The sequence below is a fragment of the Staurois parvus genome, unplaced genomic scaffold, assembly GCF_062004578.1.
Source record: "Staurois parvus isolate SC_StPar_1 unplaced genomic scaffold, SC_StPar_1.0 ptg000099l, whole genome shotgun sequence".
NCBI lineage: Eukaryota > Metazoa > Chordata > Amphibia > Anura > Ranidae > Staurois > Staurois parvus.
The window spans coordinates 5,781,516-5,807,871 of NW_028317895.1; the positions used below are offsets into that span (position 1 = coordinate 5,781,516).

The 26,356-nt window shown below is 44.1% G+C and overlaps 1 protein-coding gene across 2 annotated transcripts in view; it reads right to left on the reverse strand.

Annotated features, from left to right (window-relative positions):
* Positions 1-26,356, reverse strand: part of PDLIM7 (PDZ and LIM domain 7) — a 164,701-nt gene that overhangs the window by 80,479 nt on the left and 57,866 nt on the right. For both annotated transcript variants that reach the window (XM_089671137.1, XM_089671136.1), the window contains exons 3-5: positions 7,273-7,424; positions 7,130-7,160; positions 1,811-2,013 (exon numbers count right to left, since the gene is read on the reverse strand). In XM_089671137.1, the coding sequence (XP_089527263.1) occupies positions 1,811-2,013; positions 7,130-7,160; positions 7,273-7,424 (386 nt within the window). The remainder of the gene's footprint in view (positions 1-1,810; positions 2,014-7,129; positions 7,161-7,272; positions 7,425-26,356) is intronic.

The window sequence follows — 26,356 nt, forward strand, 5'->3', positions numbered from 1 at the left end:
GATGCTCCTGTAAACTCACCTGGGGCAAGTAACAGGTGTGGGCAATATAGAAATCACACCTGAAAGCAGATAAAAAGGAGAGACGTTCACTTAACCTTTGCATTGTGTGTCTGTCTGTGCCACACTAAGCATGGACAACAGAAAGAGGAGACGAGAACTGTCTGAGGACCTGAGAACCAAAATTGTGGCAAAATATCAACAATCTCAAGGTTACAAGTCCATCTCCAGAGAACTAGATTTGCCTTTGTCCACAGTGCGCAACATTATCAAGAAGTTTGCAACCCATGGCACTGTAGCTAATCTCCCTGGTCGTGGACGGATGAGGAAAATTGATGAAAGATTGCAACGCAGAATAGTCCGGATGGTGGATAAGCAGCCCCAAACATGTTCCAAAGACATTCAAGCTGTCCTGCAGGCTCAGGGAGCATCAGTGTCAGCGCGAACTATCCGTCGACATTTAAATGAAATGAAACGCTATGGCAGGAGACCCAGGAGGACCCCACTGCTGACACAGAGACATAAAAAAGCAAGACTACAGTTTGCCAAAATGTACTTGAGTAAGCCAAAAGCCTTCTGGGAAAACGTCTTGTGGACAGATGAGACCAAGATAGAGCTTTTCGGTAAAGCACATCATTCTACTGTTTACCGAAAACGGAATGAGGCCTACAAAGAACAAAACACAGTACCTACGGTAAAATATGGTGGAGGTTCAATGATGTTTTGGGGTTGTTTTGCTGCCTCTGGCACTGGGTGCCTTGACTGTGTGCAAGGCATCATGAAATCTGAGGATTACCAAAGGATTTTGGGTCGCACTGTAGGGCCCAGTGTCAGAAAGCTGGGTTTGCGTCCAAGATCCTGGGTCTTCCAGCAGGACAATGACCCCAAACATACGTCAAAAAGCACTCAGAAATGGATGGCAAAGAAGCGCTGGAGAGTTCTGAAGTGGCCAGCAATGAGCCCAGATCTAAATCCCATTGAACACCTGTGGAGAGATCTTAAAATTGCTGTTGGGAAAAGGTGTCCTTCCAATAAGAGAGACCTGGAGCTGTTTGCAAAGGAAGAGTGGTCCAAAATTCCGGGTGAGAGGTGTCAGAAGCTTATTGATGGTTATAGGAAGCGACTGATTTCAGTTATGTTTTCCAAAGGGTGTGCAACCAAATATTAAGTTAAGGGTGCCAATACTTTTGTCCAGCCCATTTTTGGGGTTTTGTGTGACATTATGTCATATTTGCTTTTCTGCCTCTGTTTTATATTTGTTCCAATACATACAAAGGGAATAAACATGTGTATAGCAAAACATGTGTTAATGCAATACCTTTTTTGTGTGAAATACTTGATTTTCAGGAAAAATATCAAGGGTGCCAACAATTTCGGCCATGACTGTATATCAGACAACATAAAATCATAAGGCCACTCTAGATTTTCTAACAAAACAATAGTATATATAATATTTAATCTTAGACTCTACTATGGAATATAACTTTAACACATAGCTATAACTTAGTCTATTAAATTTAAGGATCACATAACACAAACTATATAAAGCCTCCTAAAACCATTATATTGTTTCCAGCCAATGTGAAATATATAGGTCAATGGTAGATGTGACATTTATGAAGCTAGTACACAAACTTCCTGCTGTCACTGCCAACAGGTACTGTTAGGTGCTACAATATCAATTTAGTCTTGCTTTTCCATTTAATAACAATATAATTTGTTTCTTGTAACAAATCTTCCTAAACAGACAAGAAAACAATAGTGTGTGCTGTATACAGTTCTAAAGACTCACTGCCAAAAGGCATTCACATACCCGTTCTGATGCTGGGCTCGGGATGTTTGGTTGTTGGTATAGGACGGTGGAGGGGGGTTGTAAGTCACTGCCTTGGTGACCTGAGCTGGCCGAGAGTTGTCTGGGGGTGGTGTCCCGGCACCAAACGGCCGGGCGGTTTTGTTGAGAGCTGTGCTCGGTGCAAAATTATACTTCACGCCTTGGGTATCAGGAGTAAGCACACCCTTTGGAAGAAGACAAGGGGACAAACCAAGCATCATGCAGCCATACTGTGCATTCTGTGCCCCACCCCTCCCACCATCACTCACACTAATTTCTTTAGGAATGGTGAAAATGTTAACAGAAAGAAAGGAGGACAGACACGGTTTTAATGCATGCAGCAATGCAAGTTAAACATGCAGGAACACATATCAAATAGGAAAATCAAAGGGAAAGTGCACATACATTTAAAGAGGAATAATGACATCACTAGGACATCCTAGAAAGTCACTTTAAGCCCATTATGCAAAGTGTATAACAACGGACTTCGATCATTTCAGGTGTTATATAAAAGCAAAAATGTGTTTCAAGCGAAAATCAGCTTATGGCAATGTAAGGATTTTCTTTATGCCATTGAACTATATTATCTATCAGAACGTATTCTGAGCAATGGCCAGAGATGTCTATTCTTACAGGATCTTAGAGTGACAAAATGGAAAAGGTCAAAGATCTCTAAAAATGGAATAGGTCAAAGATCTCTAAAAATGGAATAGGTCAAAGACCTTTAAAGAACACCCCCAAATCCACCCTGAATTGCCATATACTGTATGTATGGAATGTACTCTAGCAAATGTGGGATGTCGCTGTGATGTGATCTCTTACCGCAGTAATGAAATTGTTAAAATGTGATAAATTAAAACCTTATCTAATTTCTACCTTTAGATTTCTTTATTTCATGTTCGTAAGTAATATTTGTCAGACAAAATGGAACCATTTAATAAAATAGTACAAACTGCAGTCATCCAAACCAACCAATCATATTTTGGACATAGCTTTGAAGTAACAAAATCTGAACTATAAACCTGTCAATATTGGTTCTGCTGATATCAGAAAAAAAGAAAGAGGGAACAGGGAGAATAAACCTCCCTGTTCCTGGGACTTTCACACACTGACCTATAATGTTTACACTACTTTCTAAAGTCACATACTCAGTCTAATTGAAACTTTCCCTGATATTGTTAATTGTTGCCAATTTAGCAATCATGTTGTCATGGTATCACCATTTTGTTCTCATTGTCATATAAATTCACAACTATGCAAAGGCTCATCATAGCAACTGTCATTTAGCAGTCAACTAGGGATATATTTGTTCCACCATTAAAATTTCAGCAGGTGCATCAAACATGGTGTGCATCTGCTTCTTTATGTTGTAAACACTGCTAATTTTATGCCTCATCACAGCCCGTTTTCACTCCAAAAAGCTTAAAATTAAACTCCAGGACAATGTGTTAAGAGAGGAGAGGTATATGATTTAAGATGCTGCAAAAATAAAGATTTTTTTTGTAATTATTAATTTATATTAATAGTTTTATGGCAACCCTATGAAGTAATGGAGGAGACCAGCAGCATTGAGATACAAAAAAGGGAGAAGACAAGTAATTTATGAAAAACAAATGCCAACTTATAACACATATTGCTTTAGAAACATAACTGTCAACCAGTAGAACAACGATTGTGCTATGTTTATGTTGTACTTTATAAGCTTCCTTAAAAGTGGTATTAAACCCAAAACCAAACATGTAATATGTTGCAGCTTACCAATCATTAGATGTGGTGGCTGCAATAGTTTTCTTTTTTAGGCTCTTTTCCCCTCTGTTTTCACCTGGTTGATCTGTCCAGTAACAGATCTCCTGTATTAGAGTTCCCTCACTCGGAACAAAGGAGCACAGTAGACAGCAGCATTGTCAGTCTTGGGGGAGGGGAGTGGTAAATGTACTAGGAGATTAAATACACTAACAAATTGAAGCCAAACTCCAGCTCACACTTTATTATTAGTTACAGTAACCATTTTTTTTTGCTTTTGGGCTAAGGGTTTTATATACATAAATAAAAGCTGATCATTGTAGGTATCCCTGGCTGTGTTAAATGGTTTGTCCCATCCCTGTAAACTGATATACAGTATCTCACGTAAGTGAATACACCCCTCACATTTTTGTAAATATTTTATTATATCTTTTCATGTGACAACACTGAAGAAATGACACTTTGCTACAATGTAAAGTAGTGAGTGTACAGCTTGTAGAAAAGTGTAAATTTGCTGTCCCCTCAAAATAACTCAACACAGCCATTAATGTCTAAACCGTGGGCAACAAAAGTGAGTACACCCCTAAGTGAAAATGTCCAAATTGGGCCCAATTAGCCATTTTCCTCCCCGATATCATGTGACTCATTCGTGTTACAAGGTCTCAGGTGTGAAGGGGGAGCAGGTATGTTAAATTTGGTGTTATCGCTCTCACTCTCTCATACTGGTCACTGGAAGTTCAACATGGCACCTCATGGCAAAGAACTCTCTGAGGATATGAAAAAAAAATTGCTGCTCTACATAAAGATGGCCTAGGCTATAAGAAGCTTGCCAAGACCCTGAAACTGAGCAGCAGCACAGTGGCCAAGACCATACAGCGGTTCAACAGGACAGGTTCCACTCAGAACAGGCCTCACCATGGTCGACCAAAGAAGTTGAGTGCACATGCTCAGCGTTCTATCCAGAGGTTGTCTTTGGGAATTAGATGTACAAGTGCTCCCAGCATTGCTGCAGAGGTTGAAGGGGTGGGGGGTCAGCCTGTCAGTGCTCAGACCATACTCCACACACTGCATCAAATTGGTCTGCATGGCTGTCGTCCCGGAAGGATGCCTCTTCTAAAGATGATGCACAAGAAAGCCCGCAAACAGTTTGCTGAAGACAAGCAGACTAAGGACATGGATTACTGGAACCATGTCCTGTGGTCTGATGAGACCAAGATAAACTTATTAGTATGGTGGTGGGAGTGTCATGGTCTGGGGCTGCATGAGTGCTGCCGGCACTGGGAAGCTACAGTTCATTGAGGGAACCATGAATGCCAACATGTACTGTGACGTACTGAAGCAGAGCACGATCCCCTCCCTTCGGAGATGGGTCGCAGGGCAGTATTCCAACATGATAACAACCCCAATCACACCTCCAAGATGACCACTGCCTTGCTAAAGAAGCTGAGGGTAAAGGTGATGGACTGGCTAAGCATGTCTTCAGACCTAAACCTATTGAGCATCTATGGGGCATCCTCAAAAGGAAGGTGGAGGAGCGCAAGGTCTCTAACATCCACCAGCTCCATGATGTCATCATGGAGGAGTGGAAGAGGACTCCAGTGGCAACCTATGAAGCTCTGGTGAACTCCATGCCCAAGAGGGTTAAGTGAGTGGAGGAAAATAGTGGTGGCCACACAAAATATTGACACTTTGGGCCCAATTTGGACATTTTCACTTAGGGGTGTACTCATTTTTGTTGCCAGCGGTTTAGACATTAATGGCTGTGTGTTGAGTTATTTTGAGGGGACAGCAAGTTTACACTGTTATACAAGCTGTACACTCACTACATTACATTGTGGCAAAGTGTCATTTCTTCAGTGTTGTCAAATGAAAAGATATAATAAAATATTTACAAAAATGTGAGGGGTGTACTCACTTTTGTGAGATACTGTATAAAGAATATTGAAAGAGAAGGCCAAATCTAGCCCCAAAAGAGTGCAATGGGCAATTATGATCTGCAAATTGCAGCAAACGGAGGAAACAATCAGGTTTCTGTTTATTGTACGTTGTAGTCAAATCAGAGACTTATCTGGTTGATATGCATCACCTTGTATATACAGTATATCCATTGATTGCTCCACTATTTTACAGACTAAACTTTAAGCCTCTACATTTTTCCTTCAAGTGATAAACAGACATTTTCAATGCAAGTTAGTTTTTTAAACAACATGATATAAAATGTAAATTATTAAATGGTTGAATTAGCTGAATTTCTTATGCACACTACTAGACCAAGCTGGAGGGGGTGGGAGGAAATACACTACGCTTTTACATCATCTCCCTACACTCCTGCAGATAGAGCAATGTACTTTCAATCTAAAGAGATGTGGTTTGAGCCAGGCAGAATTATCAATGGTGTCGACCTCTACGCAGCTACAACAGCAGCAAAGAGAACAATAATGCAGTATTTTTACTGCAAATAGAAGTGTGATATCCTTTCAAATGAAGTGCCCATGTGATGGTTCTACTGGTTGGAACAGTTATTTACAAAGTTTATAATGGGTAATTAGAAAAACAAAAGAGTGTTGGGGCTCATTCATTTTGCTATTCACAGCTGCACACCACTCAGATCAGCATATTTCTGTAGTGTACAGCCAGGTGTTTACTTTCAGCTGTGGACGCTCAGTCTATACAAATCAATGGCAGGCTGAGAGGCTCTGCAGTTGTCCAAATGTAATTGCACATGGAGGAATTACCTGTAGATTGGGACAAATGAGCAGCTCTGGATGCAAACAAGCTTGCTTTCAGATCCGCTCTTCTGTAATTACTCCTTTACATGATTTGTGCATGGTTCCTGTCCCAACTGAACATAAATACCTGGCAAATAAATAAGCGGTTCTGATTGGTGTGCAGTCATGGACAGCCATGAATCCTTACTGGTATAGGCAGCTCACATCAAATATGTGATTTTATGGTATGGCCATAGTTATACTTTAATAATCTATGAAGGAGGTCAGAGTTTCTACGCTAAACTCCCTCAGCACTAAATTATAATTTCAGCTATCTGTGATTGCATGTGGAATATTTTTCAGGAACTGGGTTAGCACCAAGTACACTTAATATGTTAGTGATAATTCATCTTCCTCAAGTGTTGTGTTCCCATGAGATCACCGAAGGCATTCTAGCAGCTTAGAATAAACCAGGCTGTGTTTACCCTGAAGAGCACATGCAGCTCCAGGAATGCAGTAGAGGAGGGAAAGCAGGCACGTCAGCAAGCAGTTTGGTGCCAGGCTAGCCACAGCCAGAGGCAAAGGGCCACAGTATAAAGTGAAGGGGACAGGAGAAAGGTTCATTGTGTATACATTTAAGATCACCAATAGAGAAAAAGCAGACAGATTGAAGTTCTACTAATAGGAAGGACGCAAGGACAGATACAAATACACAGATAAAAATGGATATAAATAGCCACATCCAAGACAACCACAGACTCCGCTCCTCCTCTTATCTCCCTCTCCTTCAGTAATGCATACAACACCCACACACCATTCATCTTCCTGTGTAACCATGAAAGAAACTTACCTTTGGCTGATTACTCAATCCCAGTGAGAACCTGCAGAGAGAAAACAAGTGTCATTTTATTCAGTTCTAGCATCCAAACTCTTATTCAATGAAAAGGACTGCTGCCGTCTGTGGATAGTTATTACCAATCAGTTGTTCATTACCTGCTCAGAACTAAACCCAGCTTGTTGCTGCAGGCTCGGATCTTATTCTGGGCCTCGATGTGCGTCATATTTGTGGTGCTCTCTCCATCAATCTGTAACAACCAGTCCCCCACACTAACACAGGCTACTTCAGCTTTTCCCCCTGGTGTCAGCTGTAACGGAGAAAGGAAGGCACCATTAACACAAAAGGTTACCTCATCATGTTCAAAGCAAAGTACATGAAAGACTATAGTCAAGCTCTGTGTTTGATTACACACAATTTCTTACTGCCACAATACAAAAGGGAAAAAAAAGAGAGAGAAATCAAAGTATTCTCCAAATCACACAAAACAGCATGAATCACCGCTGTGAGCTGTTGTGTACCTGCACAGTGACTGCATCTGATTGGATGCAGTCACTGTCCGGTCTACAGTTCTCCACCTGTTTCCTTTGATTCTAAAGTCAAAGTTTGTTTCCCTGGGTTCAGCCGACAGTGCCGACTACAGCTTAAATTTTAGCCGATTCATCAGGAATTGGCCAAAGAGTTAATACTCATAGGTCAGCATTTCTGTATGAAAAAAGTGTCTACTTCCCAAAACTTTAACATGATGACAGGTCCAACTTAAGCAGGAAAGAGGGTTTCACTCAATGTTGCCAACGTCAGTATTTTTACCGGCAGCCAGTAAAAATGAGCACTTTTCTCCTGCCAGTAAATGCCAGTGACAGGAAAAGGTGGCCAGTTAAAAATATGGCTGTGATGCTTGGCTCTGCCCATGCACAGTCCTGCTGAGACCATCTGAGTACCTGCTACAGTGCGCCAGTGGGGTTCGGGTCTGGTGGAGGTGGTGCTTAACCGTGTCATGTGATCTCCTCTTGCATTACTAACCTACAAAGTGACATATCAGCATGGATGTCACTCCACTTCTTCAAACTCAATCTTTCCAAAACTGAGCTCTTAGTATTCCCCCCAGCCCATGCCCCCTCCCCTGACTTCACCATCAAGATCAATAATACAACCATCAGTCTCTCCCCTCATGCCAGGGTGCTAGGTGTAATCCTAGACTCCCATCTTTCCTTTCAGCCCCAAATCCAATCACTGTTCAAATCTTGTAGACTTCACCTCCACAACATCTCCAAGATACGTCCGATCCTAACCTTGGAAATCACTAAGCAACTTATTCACTCCCTTAATGACTATTGTAACTCCCTCCTCATTGGCCTACCTCATCGCAGGCTATCCCCTCTTCAGTCTATCATGAATGCTACTGCCAGACTCATCCACCTTACTAACCGTTCTGTATCTGCCACCCCTCTCTGCCAATCCCTCCACTGGCTTCCCGTTGCCCAACGGATAAAATTCAAAACATTAACATATAAAACCATTTTTAGCTCTGCCCCAAATTACATCACCAAACTTCATCCAAACCGTACTCTCCTCTCCTCGCACAACCTCCTACTCTCTAGCTCCCTTGTCTCCTTCTCCCATGCTCTTCTCCAGGACTTCTCCAGAGATTCCCCCATCCTCTGGAACTCTCTACCCCAATTTATCAGACTATCGCCTACTCTGCTCACTTTTAGGCGATCTCTGAAAACCTCTCTCTTCAGGGAAGACTATCCTGCCCTCAGCTAATAATGGAATCTTCTACTCTTCCAACCAGTCCATCCCCCACAGTTACTACCTTTTGTACCACTAGCCCCTCCCTCCTAGATTGTAAGCTCCCAGGATCAGGCCCTCTTATCCCTCTTGTATTGAACTGTATTGTTGCTGTATTGCCTCCCGTTATATTGTAAAGCGCTGAGCAAACTGTTGGCGCTATATAAATTCTGTATAATAATAATAAAAAACTCATGCTGCCAGGGAGCCGAGCAGAGCAGCCGGAGCCTCCTGTGCAGGTCTGCGGGACAAGAGCAAGGCAAGCCAAGCCGGGATGCAAGACTGTCAGTGCGGTTTGGACTGTAGTGGACTGAAGGGACTACCTGGTGTGGGAAGAGACTGTTCACTGTGACTCAGGAGGGGACTTGTCATGCCGGTGAGGTGTCATTTGTCCAGGTAGCACACTGCTGTCTGCTGCCCTGCTGCTTGCCTATTCTAATTTCCTACCCTCCTGAGTCCTGTACCTGTGCTACTTACTTACTATATCGAAAATAAAATAAGAAATATGTTTTGTTGCCTTAACCGCTTCCCAACTGCCCTATAGCAGAAATACTGCTACAGGGTGGCACGGGTGTGCAAAATCACGTATATATGTGATTTTGCATTTCCAGGTAGGGGGCTGTTAATCACCAGGTCCCGGCCCGGTGATAACCCCTTCCTGCCCAGTGCCATTAGTACAGTGTCAGTGATTTTTTTTTTAGCACTGATCACTGTATTGGTGTCACTGGGGATGTCAGTGACATCAAGTCAGTTCCCCCCAGTGTCAGAATGCCCACCGCAGTCCCGCTATAAGTTGCTGATCACCACCATTACTAGTAAATAATAAAAGAAAAATCCCAGTACATATACCGCCATTTGTAAACGCTATAACTTTCACATAAACCAATTAGTTAACACGTATTGGGATTTTTTTTTTTAGCAAATACATGTCGCAGAATACATTTTGGCCTAAATTTATGATGAAATTTGATTTTTAAAAATTTTTTACTGGACATGTTTAACCACTTGCCTACCGGGCACTTATACCCCCTTCCGTCTCAGGCCAATTTTCAGCTTTCAGTGCTGTCGCACTTTGAATGGCAATTACTCAGTCATGCAACACTGTACCCATATAAAATTTTGTCTTTTTTTCACACAAATAGAGCTTTCTTTTGGTGGTATTTAATCACCACTGGGTGTTTTATTTTTTGCATTATAAACGAAAAACCACCAAAAATTTTGAAAAAAAAAAATGTGTTTTTTTTAGTTTCTGTTATACAATTTTACAGAGTAATTTTTCTTTATACCAAAATTTATACTGCTACATTTCTTTCGTGAAAAAAAAAAAAAAAAACACAAATCAGTGCATATTATTTGGTCGGTTTGAAAGCTATAGTCTACAAGCTATGGTACCAATCATTGAAAATTGATGACACCTGACCACCCCTGATGCCTATCTCATTTCCTGAGGCCCTAACAAGTCAGGACAGTACAAATACCCCCTAAATGACCCCTGTTTGGAAAGTAGACATTCCAAAGTATTTAGTAAGAGGCATGGTGAGTTTTTTGAAGTTGAAATGTTTTCCCACAATTCCTTGGAAAATTACGATTTTTTTTTTTTTCGCCCCACAAAATTGTCATATTAACAAGTTATTTTTCACACACACAGCACAGGCATACTTGCAACTACACCACAAAATACTTTCTGCTACTCCTCCTGAATATAATGATACCAAATGTGTGAGACTTTTCCACAGCCTGACCACATAGAGAGGCCCAACATGCAAGGAGCCCCATCAGGTGTTCTAGGGACATAAATTACACATCTAATATCTTGACTACCTATTACAATTTTGAAGTCCCTGATGCACCAAGACAATGGAATTACCAACAAAATTACCCCATTTTGAGAAGCAAACACCCCAACGTATATTCCATGAGGCATAATCAGTCTTTTGAACATGTCGATTATTTCCCAAAGTTTTCAGAATATGCGGGAAGAAAATGAAAACGTATTTTTTTTTTTTTACACAAAGTTGTCCATTTATAAGATATTTCTAATATATAGCACGTAAATACAAATAAATAACCCAAAATACATTCTGCTACCTCTCCTGAGTATGGCAATACCAAATGTGTGAGACTTATCCACGGCCTGGCCATATACAGAGGCCCAACATCCAAGTAGCACCTTTAGGCGTTCTAGGGGCAAAAATTGCACATCTAATTTGCTGACAACCTATCACACTTTTGAAGGCCCTGGAGCACCAGGACAGAGGAAGCACCCACAAAATGACCCAGTTTTAGAAAGTAAACACCGCAACGTATTTTTTTATGAGGCATAATGAGTCTTTTGAACATGTCGTTTTTTTCCACAAGTTTTCAGAAAATGTGGAAAAAAATTTAAAAAAAATTTTTTTACGCAAAGTTGTCCATTTTGTAAGATATTTATAACATATAAACATGTAAATACCACAAAATACACCCCAAAATACATTCTGCTCTTCCTCCTGAGTATGGCAATACCACATGTGAGACTTTTCCACAGCCTGACCACTTAGAGAGGCCCAACATGCAATGAGCACTATCAGGTGTTCTAGGGACATAAATTACACATTTAATATCTTGACTACCTATTACACTTTTGAAGCACCAGGACAATGGAATTGCCCACAAAATGACCCCATTTTGAGAAGCAAACAACCCAACATATATTCTATGAGGAATAATGATCTTTTGAAAATGTTGTTTTTTTCCACAAGTTTTAGGAATATGTAGAAAGAAAATGAAAACGTATATTTTTTTTAAACAAAGTTGTCTATTTATAAGATATTTCTAAACACACAGCATGTAAATAACAAAAAAAAAAAAAAATACCCAAAAATACATTCTGCTACCCGTCCTGCATATGCAATAGCACATGTGTGAAACTTTTTAACAGCCTGGTCGCATACAGAGGCCAGACATCCAGGTAGCATCGTCAGGTGTTCTAGGGACATAAATTACACATCTAATATCCAGACAACATATAATTTTTGAAGGCCCTTCATATTTCTAACACATAGCATGTACATACCAAGAATTACACCCTAAATTACATTCTGCAGAGAAAATGGTAAGCAAAAGATTACCTGTGGTTTTAGTAGTGCATTTGTCCACAGAGGAAAGCATTGGTCCAGGCAGCAGGCAGGGACGTGGTCAGCAACATTAAAAACAATTGTCCAGGCAGCAAACAGTATTATCGTCCATAGTCAGTATAGGAAGCAGGCAGAGATATCATCAGCACAGCCAAACCATTGGTCCAGGCAGCAGGAAGAGATGTGGTCAGCAGCAGCCAAAGGAATTGTCAAGGCAGAGACATGGTCAGCACAGCCAAAATATATTACCTGGTAGTAGGCAGGAACATGGTCCATGGTACAGGTAGCAGGCAGAGGTGTGGTCAGTTCATGCGGCAGGCATGTTGACAGTAAGTTGGCAGCAGGAAGAAACATCAGGCTTAGGGCCTCGCTCAGGTTAGGCCTGGGCACAGGGGTAGACGCTTCGTCAAACCCATCTCTTCGAAGCCTCCAGAATAACAGACCCTATTCCGGGATTTTTAAAGCTCAGAGAAAACCAAAAACTTAGTTTTCTCCACTCTGAAAAATTATTCTGAAGTCCCTCACATATGTGAGACCCCTGTGTTATTTTTAATCCTACTACTACAGTAGCAGGGCAGAAGATCAGTCCAAGCAACGTGCAAAAAACTTGATCAATTAACAGGCCGAGGTCAGTTCAGATGGCAGGCAGAAACATGGTTGGCAGTTTAGACGGCAAGCACAGGCATTGTCAATAAACAAGCCAGGTTCAGTTCCAGAGCAGGCAGAGATATGGTCAGTTTAGGCGGCAGGCAGAGTTGTGGTCGAATAACAGGCCAGGGCCAGTTCCAAAACAGGCAGAGGTAAGGTCAGTTTAGGCAGCAGGCAGTGGCGTTGTCAAATAACAGGCTAGGGTCATTTTAGGAGCAGGCAGAGGCATGTGGAGTGAATAGCAGGAAATTCAGAATTACGTTTAACATACTTCACTAATATTGTAGAGAAGTATGGGAACAGTGAAAACAGTCACCTATGCAGTGGCCTGGTTGGGAAGGGCACGGAGGACAATAAAAACTGGTGTCACGTCTAACTCCTCTCCTGGAGCACACCAGTAATTTTTTTTTACATCTCCAGGAGGGACTTTTTCAGGAAAATGGAGTTGGTGAAGTCTACTCACTGCATCTGAGTGAACACTTTCTGGTGGTCCTCCAGGGTACAAAGGGCCGTGACAATTTCCTCCTGATAGCGAAGAAAGGACATGGGTGTCTCGATGGATTTCTGGTAGATCACATATGTATTTTAAATGGCCAAATTGAAAAAGTAAATGGAGACTTTATTGTACCAATGGTGGGTTCTTCTTACAGCAATGTAGGGCTGGATCATCTGATCATTGAAGTCAACTCCCCCCTATGTACAAATTATAATTATGGACACATTTTGGTTTTTAGATTGTGCCATCTCTTCTGGTGATTTGCACATGGGTGTCATTATGAACTGATGAGAGCATGTAGATGTCTCGTTTGTCCCTCCACTCCATAGCCAATATCTCTTTGTTCCGCAAACTCACCGACACCCCTCGCTGTAGTCTTGTGTTCATCAGCCTTTGCAGGAAGCCCTTCCTACTAGCTCTCACAGTGCCACATGCTACTGTTCTCCTTCGGTAAAGATTGCGAAAAAGGGACAAGCTGGTGTAAAAATTATCAACATATAGAAGATAACCCTTTTCGAGGAGTGGAAATACAAGCTTCCAAACAACTTTTCCACTTGCTCCAATGTAATCTGGGCATTTAGGGGGATTCAGTTGGGTGGCCTTTCTTTCGTACACGAGGAAGATGCACACGTACCCCGTGGCTCTGTCGCATAATTTATAGAGTTTAACCCCATACTGAGCCCTTTTGCTGGAGATAAACTGCTTGAAGCTCAGCCTGCCAGTGAAGGGGACAAGCGACTCATCCACGTAGATATTTTTGTCAGGGACAAATAATTGGGCAAATTTATCGGAGAAAAAATTAGGGAGTGGACGAATTTTATACAATTTATCATATGCTGGGTCATTTTGGGTGTTATCGTTGTAATGGAGGAACCGCATGATCAGATAAATTAGATATCTTGTTCTGGACATGACTGATGAGTAAATTGGCATGTAATGGATTGGGTGGGAAGACCAGTAGGAGTGTAATTGATTTTTTTTGGGAGTCCCATATTAAATGTGAGGCCCAAAAAGGTGCTAAATTCCTCCACTGTTACCTGCTTCCATTTATAGGGACGGGCATAAATTGAATCTGGGTTGGTGGCTATGAATTGTTGGGCATAGAGGTTGCACTGGTTCACAATTGAATTTAGCAAGTCATTGGCAAAAATTAAATAAAAAAAAAAAATCAATGGGGGCAAAATTTTCTGTGTTCATCTGGACTCCTGGCTGGGCAGTAAAAGGGGGGATGTTAGCTGCTCCGGAGTTAGGGGAAAGCCATAGGGGGTTTTGAAGGACATAAGGAATCACGGCTTGGGTCCTGACCCTTTGGGGCTGAGGTGAAACCCCACTAATACCTGACATTTCTTGAGGTTCTCCATTTCTGGTGGAAGCCACTGCTCTACTAGTGGATGCCACTGTGCTACTTGTGGCAGCCTGCTCCTCACCAGAACGCCTTCATTTGCTGGGAACACTTTCCTCCTCCTCCGATTCTGTAGCAGACCCACTGCTTAAAACGGGCTTGAAATCCAAATCAGAATCAGACTTGGAGAGCTCCCCGCTGCTGTTGTCGGTCATGGTTAAGATTTGATAGACCTTCTCACAGGAAAATAATTTTTTAAACATACTGATGAGGCTGCACTTCTGGGTGTGGATGAGGCTGCTCTAATGAGGCTGCACTGCTGGGTGCTGATGAGGCTGCTGCTGGGTGCTGATGAGTCTGCACTTGTGGGTGCTGGTGAGGCTGCACTTGTGGGTGCTGATGAGGGTGTGCTGATGGGGGTGCACTGATGGATGCTGATGAGGGTGCACTGATGGGTGCTGATGTGAAATGATGAGGCTGCACTAATGGCCACTGATGAGTTTGCACTGATGTGCAATAATGCACTGCACTGATAAACTGCCACTGATGTGCACTGATGGGTGTAAAGAGGATCCACTGATAGCGTGGCACTGATGTGTACGAATAAGTGGCAATGATTTACACTGATAAGCTGCAGTAATTAGGTAGCGCTGATGGTAACTGATGAACACTGATGTGCACCGATAAGTTGCAGTAATGAGGCAGCACTGATAAGCTGCAGTGAGAAGGCAGCACTGGTGGACACTGATGAGCCCACACTAATGGTCACTGATAAGCACTGATGAGCCCTCACTGATGTGCACCAATATGAACAGGTGGGCACTGATGAGCACTGATGTGCACAGCTGGGCACTGATGAGCACAGATGGGCACTGATATGAACAGATGGGCACTGATGAGCACAAATAGACACACACTGGTGGGCACTGATATGAACAGATGGGCACTGATATGAACAGATGGGCACTGATGAGCACAGATGGGCACACACTGGTGGGCACTGATGAGCACAGATGGGCACTGATATGCACTCACTGGCGAGCACTGATGAGCACATATGGGCACTGACGGGTACCGATGAGCACAGATGGGCACTGATATGCACTCATTGGCGGGCACTGATGAGCACAGATGGGCACTGATAGGGCACTAATGAGCACACTCACAGTTTAGGAACCGATTTTCTCTCCTTTCCTCACACTCGGTATTGGTGTGAGGAAAGGACAGAGAAAACCCAGTCATGACCCTGCTGTGTTTACATTTGTGATCGCACTGTCCAGTGACGAGCGATCACAAATGTAAACAGCCGCTGTAATTGGCTGTTCACACCCCTCTTCGTGATGTGCACAGCCATCACTTAAAGTTCCTAACTTGTGCCGCCGGGGCACGCGGGAAGTGTGATCATGGGAGGACGTCATAGGACACCCTCCCAGAACTGGCCGGCTGCGGTGAAGTCGTCATTCGGCTATCTGTGGTTAATAGCAAAAAGTCAAAAATATTGTTTTTTTCCTCAAAGTTGTCAGACTTTTTTTATATAGGGCAAAAATAAAAAATGCACAGGCTATCAAATACCACCAAAAGAAATCTCAATTCGTGTGAAAAAGAGGACGTAAATTTCATTTGGGTGCAGTGTTGCATGACTGCGCAATTGTCAGTTAAATTAACGCAGAGCTGTAACGCAAAAAATGGCCTGGTCAGGAAGAGGGGTAAATCCTCAGGAGGGCAAGTGGTTAATATCTAAACTTAAATCACATTGCTAATTCTACTTGTTTGTAGCCCAAATACTGACATTTGCATATTTGCACTTAAAACTGCAATTTTTTAATTTTTGGAAAAGCCAGTAAAAAAAACTTGGCTGTGCCAGTAAAATTTGGGTGTCATGTCAGTGATTTTAAATCTGGTAGTTTGGCAGCACTGGTTTCATTGACTAGATTAAATGTCCTCACACTCATCACAAACAGCAATACCTGTGCAATTACCACACCCTCAGAAGACCATTAATGGTCTTTGTTGACCCTCTCCAAAGTGTACTAATAGGCATCCTAGAGCAGGGCTATCCAGTCAGTAAGGGGTAGGTACAGGGCAGGATTTGGGGAAAGAGTAGTTTTACTTAGTAATCATTTGCTGTTACATAGAGAAATCCTACAAAATATGTGACGATCCTAGCTTTCAAGAACTGAGGTTGGACACCCTGCAACCTCTTTAACTTAGAAGTCAAACTGCAGGATCTGTGAAAGCTACTTTGAGCTGTGTGGCCAGTAGCTTTCTCTGGTTAGATATTGGCTGCCTTGCAGATAAGATGACAAACACAAGAAAATGAAAGTCTAAACAACTAACAATAAGGTGCATTAACGGTAAAGTGTAGCGTAAAAACGCTAAGGAGAAAAATAGGTTTTAATATTTTTTTTACAGGATAAGGAAAAAAAACAAAAACCAGAACATTGGTCAGTCATTCTTTACAAAAGCCTAATGAGCACACTCATTTACAATGCACTGGTGGAAATCCACCCATACAAAATGGTACAGTGCCCCCTGCGGATAGAATACTATTCATTGCTGATTGCATATTGTGTTAAGAAAATTTTAATAGTCAACAAGTGAATTTTGGAACAGTTCTCAATGCCTTAAAACAAATTAATTCCTCTAGTCAAAAACTTATTTTAATATTTATTTTAAAATGTAAAAAATATTTAAACAGTAGCAGCTTCATAAGTGTTCTCTGAAAACAAGTAATCAAATCAAATCTTCACCGACATGCCTACATCTACAAGCCCCTAGAGGGAGACAGAAAAAGAGAAAGAAGAAGCCGTTCCAGCAACCTGTGCATGAGCTTGGAAGAGGGCATAGTATATATAACTCAGAATTATACAAGCTCAGCATTTCTGGAGGAGCCACATGACAGCACTGGGACACCCTCCCCACCTGTCTCATTTATTCACAATGATCCTTTTTCTCTGTCACTCATTATAAACAGCCAGACCAGCCAGCGGGTGGGGGGACAAGGCACTTTTTTAACCAATGCAAACATTTCAGAAAGTAACAGAAGAAAATATAGACGACTCCATAGCTAGTGGGAAAATAACATTGCTGCAACATACAAATTGTAAAAAGATGGAATACAAATAGGAAAATAATAAAGATCAGTGTATTTGGCTCTTTTATTAAAGTGCAAACAGGCAGCAGCAAGTAAATCCTTCATATCAAAGAGCGCTAATGCCAACCATCAAGCAGGCTATTTTTCAAAATCTAAACCACCCCTAAATAGTGATGTCAGGTAGACAATTAGCCAATTACTTTCACTATCAATTTGCAGAATCCAATCAAGACCAAACTCCATGGCAGGAACCCACAGAAAAGTTTAGACCAAACCAAGTGGGAACTACAACTCCGAATAGCCAGAACTAGAAGCTGTCATTCCCCATCAGGTCTGTCTACTTGGAATTATACCAGCCAGTGCTACAACCACCCAAACAGAGGCCACCGAAATATGAGAACATGAAAGAACGGACTCAACACAATACCAGATCATCCTTTAAGGCATCTGTACCTACAGCAGTCCCTTACAGGGAATTTTCATTAAAATCCACACTTCACATAAGTGATTAGGGCACAAGTCAGCATTACCAGCTACAGTGGGGATCGAAAGTTTGGGCACCCCAGCTAAAAATTTGTATTAATGTGTATAAAGAAGCCAAGGAAAGATGGAAAAATCTCCAAAAGGCATCAAATTACAGATTAGACATTCTTATAATATGTCAACAAAAGTTAGATTTTATTTCCATCATTTACACTTTCAAAATAACAGAAAACAAAAAAATGGCGTCTGCAAAAGTTTGGGCACCCTGCAGAATTTATAGCATGCACTGCCCCCTTTGCAAAGCTGAGACCTGCCAGTGTCATGGATTGTTCTCAATCATCGTCTGGGAAGACCAGGTGATGTCAATCTCAAAGGTTTTAAATGCCCAGACTCATCTGACCTTGCCCCAACAATCAGCACCATGGGTTCTTCTAAGCAGTTGTCTAGAAAACTGAAACTCAAAATAGTTGATGCTCACAAAGCTGGGGAAGGCTATAAGAAGATAGCAAAGCGTTTTCAGATGTCAATATCCTCTGTTCGGAATGTAAATAAGAAATGGCAGTCATCAGGAACAGTGGAAGTTAAAGCAAGATCTGGAAGACCAAGAAAAATATCAGACAGAACAGCTCGCAGGATTGTGAGAAAAACAATTCAAAACCCACGTTTGACTGCACGATCCCTCCAGAAAGATCTGGCAGACACTGGAGTTGTGGTACACTATTCCACTATAAAGAGATACTTGTACAAATATGGTCTTCATGGAAGAGTCATCAGAAGAAAACCTCTTCTACGTCCTCACCACAAAAATCATCATTTGAACTTTGCAAATGAACATATAGACAAGCCTGATGCATTTTGGAAACAAGTTCTGTGGACCAATGAGGTTAAAATTGAACTTTTTGGCCGGAATGAGCAAAGGTACGTTTGGAGAAGAAGGGGCACAGAATTGAATGAAAAGAACCTCTGTCCAACTGTTAAGCATGGGGTTGGATCAATCATACTTTGGGGTTGTGTTGCAGCCAGTGGCACAGGGAACATCTCACGAGTAGAAGGAAAAATGGATTCAATCAAATTTCAGCAAATTTTGGATGGTAACTTGATGCCATCTGTGAAAAAGCTGACGTTAAAGAGAGGATGGCTTCTACAAATGGATAATGATCCTAAACACACCTCGAAATCCACGGGGGATTACATCAAGAGGCATAGACTGAAGGTTTTGCCATGGCCTTCACAATCTCCTGACCTCAACATAATTAAAAATCTATGGATAGACCTTAAAAGAGCAGTGCGTGACAGACAGCCCAGAAATCTCAAAGAACTGGAAGACTTTTGTAAGGAAGAATGGGCAAAGATACCTCAAACAAGAACTGAAAGACTCTTGGCTGGCTACAAAAAGTGTTTACAAGCTGTGATACTTGCCAAAGGGGGCAGTACAAGATATTAACTCTGCAGGGTGCCCAAACTTTTGCAGACGCCATTTTTTTGTTTTCTGTTATTTTGAAAGTGTAAATGATGGAAATAAAAGCTAACTTTTGTTGACATATTATAAGAATGTCTAATCTGTAATGATACCTTTTGGAGATTTTTCCTTCTTTCCTTGGTTTCTTTATGCACATTAATACAAATTTTTAGCTGGGGTGCCCAAACTTTCGATCCCCACTGTACTTATTACTTTGCATACAAAGCTACTTCTTTATTTTGTTTAACAAAGAATGTATCCCCTCCAGCTCCATCACCTAACCTGAAGCCTAAGCATGGAAGATATCATGGTCCTTGGCTTGGGTAGTGCTCCCCCCCTTCCACCTGAAATTTACAAAAAAAATGCCTAACCACATATGCTCTCATACTTGTATACTCCTTATGGACCAGAGCAATCTTTACATATCAGCTATGCATTTATTGATTTGACAGTAACTATGTCATTGCTTTTAAAAGACCTTCTTTTGGTGATATTTTCTACCACACTTTATTGGAATTATTTTCCCCAACTCCCCATTTTCATTAGCAGATTATGGAAATCTTATCCAGCATACATTATGTAATGGATATGCAAAGCTTGAGACAAAGTTCCTCACAAAAATTACCAAAGACTAAATCCTTGTGCATAACCTTGAAAGGTACATTTTGAGTATTTTTAGACAAAAACATTGAGTTGTTGTTGAAAAGTTTACCTTACGCTGCCCTTCTTGGGTCCCCTGCTGGTGCTCCTGGCTCCTCCTCTATGTTGAGTGCCCACATATAAAGCCACTTCCTCTGGGAGCACTTGTGCAAGCTCACTCCTGAGCCCCGATGCCTGAATCTATTGACACAGACAGTGGGCTCAGCCTCACCCCTTACTCCCTCATCATTGGCTTTGACTGACAGTCAGCCATTGGCTCCCATTGCCTCAGCAAAGACTGTGGGACCAGAAAGTGAAGGGAGAGAAGAGCTGCAGACGTGCACAGCGCTGGATCAAATGAGGGCTTGAATAAGTAAAATGGGGGGGGGGGGGGATACCGATGCCTAAACCTTTTTTTACCTTAATGCAAGGAATGAATTAAGGTAAAACATGTTTAGGATTTAGAACCACTTTAAAGTAGAACTAAATGCAAAACATTTTTTGAAAGCGGCCACAGGGGCACTAAACCGAGGGGGGTGAGCAATGGTTTGGCTCCCCCTCACTGCCCACCTAATCAATAACATCCAGTTGTTCATAGCTGTGGCAAAAAAGAAACATGTTGCAAAATGTTACCGAACGCGACCAATGCAAGGCTATGGAGCTATGCTGCAACTTTGTGCAATGCATGTGATTTGTGGTGCGATTGACAGGGTTAAGTCTGGCAGTAAGGAGGTGACATATTGTCTCCTCACTGTCTGTCAAATGCTCTTTGAAAAGCAATCTGAGTGTGGATCACTTTTCAGAAACAAACATGCGTGTAAACGAGCCCTAAGGCTTAGCAGTAAAAATAGATGGTTGAGCTACATTTTTATCAACCCCCCCCCAAACCCCCCTTCTTAAGCTGCAAAGGCAGCTATAGGGACGTACATGTTACATGGATGCTTTGTTTCATGGAATGGAAAAAAATATTCCAGCAGTGGTACTGTAGCATGACCCCATTAAAGAGACTGGGACTGTGCCACAACTATGAGCCAAGTGATAGGTTCTTGGGAGGGAAGCAGGCAGTCAGGAGGTAGTAGTATCAACTCCTGAAAGCCTGTCAGTCGCACCTGCCACGCAGTAAGGGAATTCCTGGTTGTCATCAGGACCACAAAAACTATTGTTCCTATTGGAAGATTTCCCCAATATTCCTGTTCTGGCGACAACCCATAATGTGATTTTCACTTTAAAACTTGTGGATAACTGAAATAGGACAAATAGAGAGGATGAACTTCTCTAACAGGGATGCAGACAGCAATAAAGGTATTCAAATCCCTCTCCACTCTGTCCAGAACTACAAAAAAAGGTTTAGTTATACTATTTTTATGTCACTTTCACATTTACATGCTTTTTCTTCCAACGTATTAAATCTTGAGATTTGCAGATTAAAAACTAGACAGAACTTTCTGTTGTACGCAACCTAATTCTACCTTCCTGGTTAAAAACTGATGAGGTAGGATGTGAGCCTTATAGCCAATACTAGAGATGAGCGAAGAAATGAAAAATTCGATTCGACTGATTCGGCGAATTCGTGGACAATATTCGATTCGAGTCGAATAAATTCGCTGTGAATTTAACTTAAAAAAGGGTGTTTCTAGGCTTCAGAGAGACTTAATATTAGTGCAGAACACTGTACCTTTAATTTAAATGCCCTTGGAGTCTGCTGGGGAAGAGAAATAATACTGTCAGTCAGTATGACATGCAGATGAGTGCCGTCGATCTTAGAATCACCGCACACTTCACTCATTTGGGCAGTCACGGGGCCAAAACCAGAGTGTGGAGCCACAGTGTGGCGGTGGAGGCAGCAGCAATGGGAGGCCATACAGCACCCTATGACAAAAATGGAAACCACCAGCAGTGTGAGGAGACCTGAAAGTGGCACATGGCAGAGTGTGGCGATAGAGACAGCAGCAATGGGAGGCCGTACAGGGACCCATGACACACTCTGGACCTGGCAGCAGCATGAGGAGGCGGTACAGGGGCCCATGACAGATTACGGGCCTGGCAGCAGCATGAGGAGTCGGTACAGGGGCCCATGGCAGATTACGGGCCTGGCAGCAGCAATGGGAGGCCGTACAGGGACCCATGACACACTCTGGACCTGGCAGCAGCATGGGGAGGCGGTACAGGGGCCCATGACAGATTACGGGCCTGGCAGCAGCATGAGGAGTCGGTACGGGGGCCCATGACACACTCTGGACCTGGCAGCAGCATGAGGAGGCGGTACAGGGGCGCATGACAGATTACGAGCCTGGCAGCAGCAACTTGGACAGGAGGACGTTCAGCTTCTGCACCGTCGGGTGCGTGCTCGCAAACTGTTGTCTCTTGGAAACGGATTCCAAGAAAGACTGCTGACGGAATCCGTGAAGAGGAGTAGCAGGAGAAGGAGCATCTGAACGAGCGGAATATGCCAACAAGCGACAACAGTGGCCCATGACAGATTACGGGCCTGGCAGCAGCATGAGGAGTCGGTACGGGGGCCCATGGCAGATTACGGGCCTGGCAGCAGCTATGGGAGGCCCGTAATCTGCCAGCACCCTATGACAAAAAATGGAACCCACCAGCAGTGTGAGGAGACCTGAAAGTGGCACATGGCAGAGTGTGGCGATGGAGACAGCAGCAATGGGAGGCCGTACAGGGACCCATGAGAGACTCTGGACCTGGCAGCAGCATGAGGAGGCGGTATAGGGGCCCATGGCAGATTAGGGGCCTGGCAGCAGCTATGGGAGGCCCGTAATCTGCCAGCACCCTATGACAAAAAATGGAACACACCAGCAGTGTGAGGAGACCTGAAAGTGGCACATGGCAGAGTGTGGCGATGGAGGCAGCAGCAATGGGAGGCCGTACAGGGACCCATGAGAGACTCTGGACTTGGCAGCAGCATGAGGAGGCGGTATAGGGGCCCATGGCAGATTAGGGGCCTGGCAGCAGCTATGGGAGGCCCGTAATCTGCCAGCACCCTATGACAAAAAATGGAACACACCAGCAGTGTGAGGAGACCTGAAAGTGGCACATGTTTGGGGCATGATTCATGGCGGATTTAGTCAGTTGTGTCAGGAACTGGTGGTTTGAAATCCAGACTAATCCACGCCTGATTCATTTTCACAAACGTGAGTCTCTCCACACTTTGGGTGGACAGTCGTGTCCTCCGCGGAGTTGCAATACCTCCTGCCGCACTAAACACGCGCTCCGATGCCACGCTACTGGCCGGGCATGACAGCCTTTCAAGGGCAAATTCAGCTAGTTGGGGCCAAAGGTCAAGTTTCGTTGCCCAGTAGTCAAGGGGATTGTCTACCTCGGTTGGCAGGGTGCTGTCCAAGTAGGCCTAAGCCTGTTGTTTGAGGTCCTGCTCCAGGTCCACCTGATGCTGCTGCTGCTGCTGCGGCTGGTTAGTAGTTTCCTCACTGCGCTGGTGAAGAAAGCTACTCATCATCGACTGCAGACTGAGGCAGCCGCTGCTGGTGGAGCTGCCACTGCTCCTACCACCCCACCCCTCCCCTGCTGCCATGGCAGCGGAACACGAGCGCACAGGGCCCACAGTGTCTGAGGATGGACGTTGGCGCAGACAGGCAGAGACCAGCTGACTACATAGGTGTTTTTTATAGTACGTTATTTTGGCCTCCCTCTCAGCAGGTGTGAAAAAGGCCACCATTTTTGAACGGTAGCGAGGGTCCAACAAGGTGGACAGCCAAAAGTCATCCCTCTGTCTGATGGTTATTATTCGGCTGTCGCTACGCAAGCAACCGAGCATGCTATGGGCCATTTGTGCCAAGGAATGCGAGGGACTCCCTGCCTCCATCTCCACAGCATACTGCCACGGTGCGTCTAGGTCCTCTGTCTCCTCTTCCTCCTCCTCTACCAGATGCTCCTGCTCCTCCACTCCTGTCCGCTGAGTGGAAAAACCACCCATTTCACTCAATAATTCCTGAGCACCAATGTCCTCCTCTACCTCCTCCTCTTCTTCCAGTCCTGCCCCCACAGGGGCCATGTGGCGTTGAGATCTGTGCGCCACGTCTACCGCACCCTGACCAGCCATTGTTAACAGCATTTGTTCCAGGACGTGCAACAGAGGAATGACGTCGTTCATCCCATAGTCCTGCCGACTCACGAATAGCGTGGCCTCCTCAAAGGGCCTGAGCAAGCGCAGGTGTCACGCATGAGCTGCCAATGGCTGACATCTAAGTTACACAGGGAGTACCTTTATCTGCTTTTAACATCAGGAAATCTGTGATGGCCTTTTGCTGTTCGTAAAGGCGGTCTAACATATGTAGGGTTGAATTCCACCTTGTTGCAACGTCACAGCATGAGGAGTCGGTATAGGGGCCCATGGCAGATTAGGGGCCTGGCAGCAGTTATGGGAGGCCCATAATCTGCCAGCACCCTATGACAAAAAATGGAACACACCAGCAGTGTGAGGAGACCTGAAAGTGGCACATGGCAGAGTGTGGCGATGGAGACAGCAGCAATGGGAGGCCGTACAGGGACCCATGAGAGACTCTGGACCTGGCAGCAGCATGAGGAGGCGGTATATAGGGGCCTACGGCAGATTAGGGGCCTGGCAGCAGCTATAGGAGGCCCGTAATCTGCCAGCACCCTATGTCAAAAAATTCAACACACCAGCAGTGTGTGAGGAGACCTGAAAGTGGCACATGGCAGAGTGTGGCGATGGAGACAGCAGCAATGGGAGGCCGTACAGGGACCCATGACAGACTCTGGACTTGGCAGCAGCATGAGGAGGCGGTATATAGGGGCTTATGGCAGATTAGGGGCCTGGCAGCAGCTATAGGAGGCCCGTAATCTGCCAGCACCCTATGTCAAAAAATTCAACACACCAGCAGTGTGAGGAGACCTGAAAGTGGCACATGGCAGAGTGTGGCGATGGAGACAGCAGCAATGGGAGGCCGTACAGGGACCCATGACAGACTCTGAACTTGGCAGCAGCATGAGGAGGCGTTATATAGGGGCCCATGGCAGATTAGGGGCCTGGCAGCAGCTATGTGAGGCCCGTAATCTGCCTGCACCCTATGTCAAAAAATTTAACACACCAGCAGTGTGAAGAGACCTGAAAGTGGCACATGGCAGCAGAGTGTGGCGATGGAGACAGCAGCAATGGGAGGCCGTACAGGGACCCATGAGAGACTCTGGACCTGGCAGCAGCAGGAGGAGGCGGTATATAGGGGCCCATGGCAGATTAGGGGCCTGGCAGCAGCTATGTGAGGCCCGTAATCTGCCTGCACCCTATGTCAAAAAATTTAACACACCAGCAGTGTGAAGAGACCTGAAAGTGGCACATGGCAGCAGAGTGTGGCGATGGAGACAGCAGCAATGGGAGGCCGTACAGGGACCCATGACAGACTCTGAACTTGGCAGCAGCATGAGGAGGCGGTATATAGGGGCCCATGGCAGATTAGGGGCCTGGCAGCAGCTATAGGAGGCCCGTAATCTGCCAGCACCCTATGTCAAAAAATTTAACACACCAGCAGTGTGAAGAGACCTGAAAGTGGCACATGGCAGCAGAGTGTGGCGATGGAGACAGCAGCAATGGGAGGCCGTACAGGGACCATGACAGACTCTGGACTTGGCAGCAGCATGAGGAGGCGGTATATAGGGGCCCATGGCAGATTAGGGGCCTGGCAGCAGCTATGTGAGGCCCGTAATCTGCCAGCACCCTATGTCAAAAAATTTAACACACCAGCAGTGTGAAGAGACCTGAAAGTGGCACATGGCAGCAGAGTGTGGCGATGGAGACAGCAGCAATGGGAGGCCGTACAGGGACCCATGAGAGACTCTGGACCTGGCAGCAGCAGGAGGAGGCGGTATATAGGGGCCCATGGCAGATTAGGGGCCTGGCAGCAGCTATGTGAGGCCCGTAATCTGCCTGCACCCTATGTCAAAAAATTTAACACACCAGCAGTGTGAAGAGACCTGAAAGTGGCACATGGCAGCAGAGTGTGGCGATGGAGACAGCAGCAATGGGAGGCCGTACAGGGACCCATGAGAGACTCTGGACCTGGCAGCAGCAGGAGGAGGCGGTATATAGGGGCCCATGGCAGATTAGGGGCCTGGCAGCAGCTATGTGAGGCCCGTAATCTGCCTGCACCCTATGTCAAAAAATTTAACACACCAGCAGTGTGA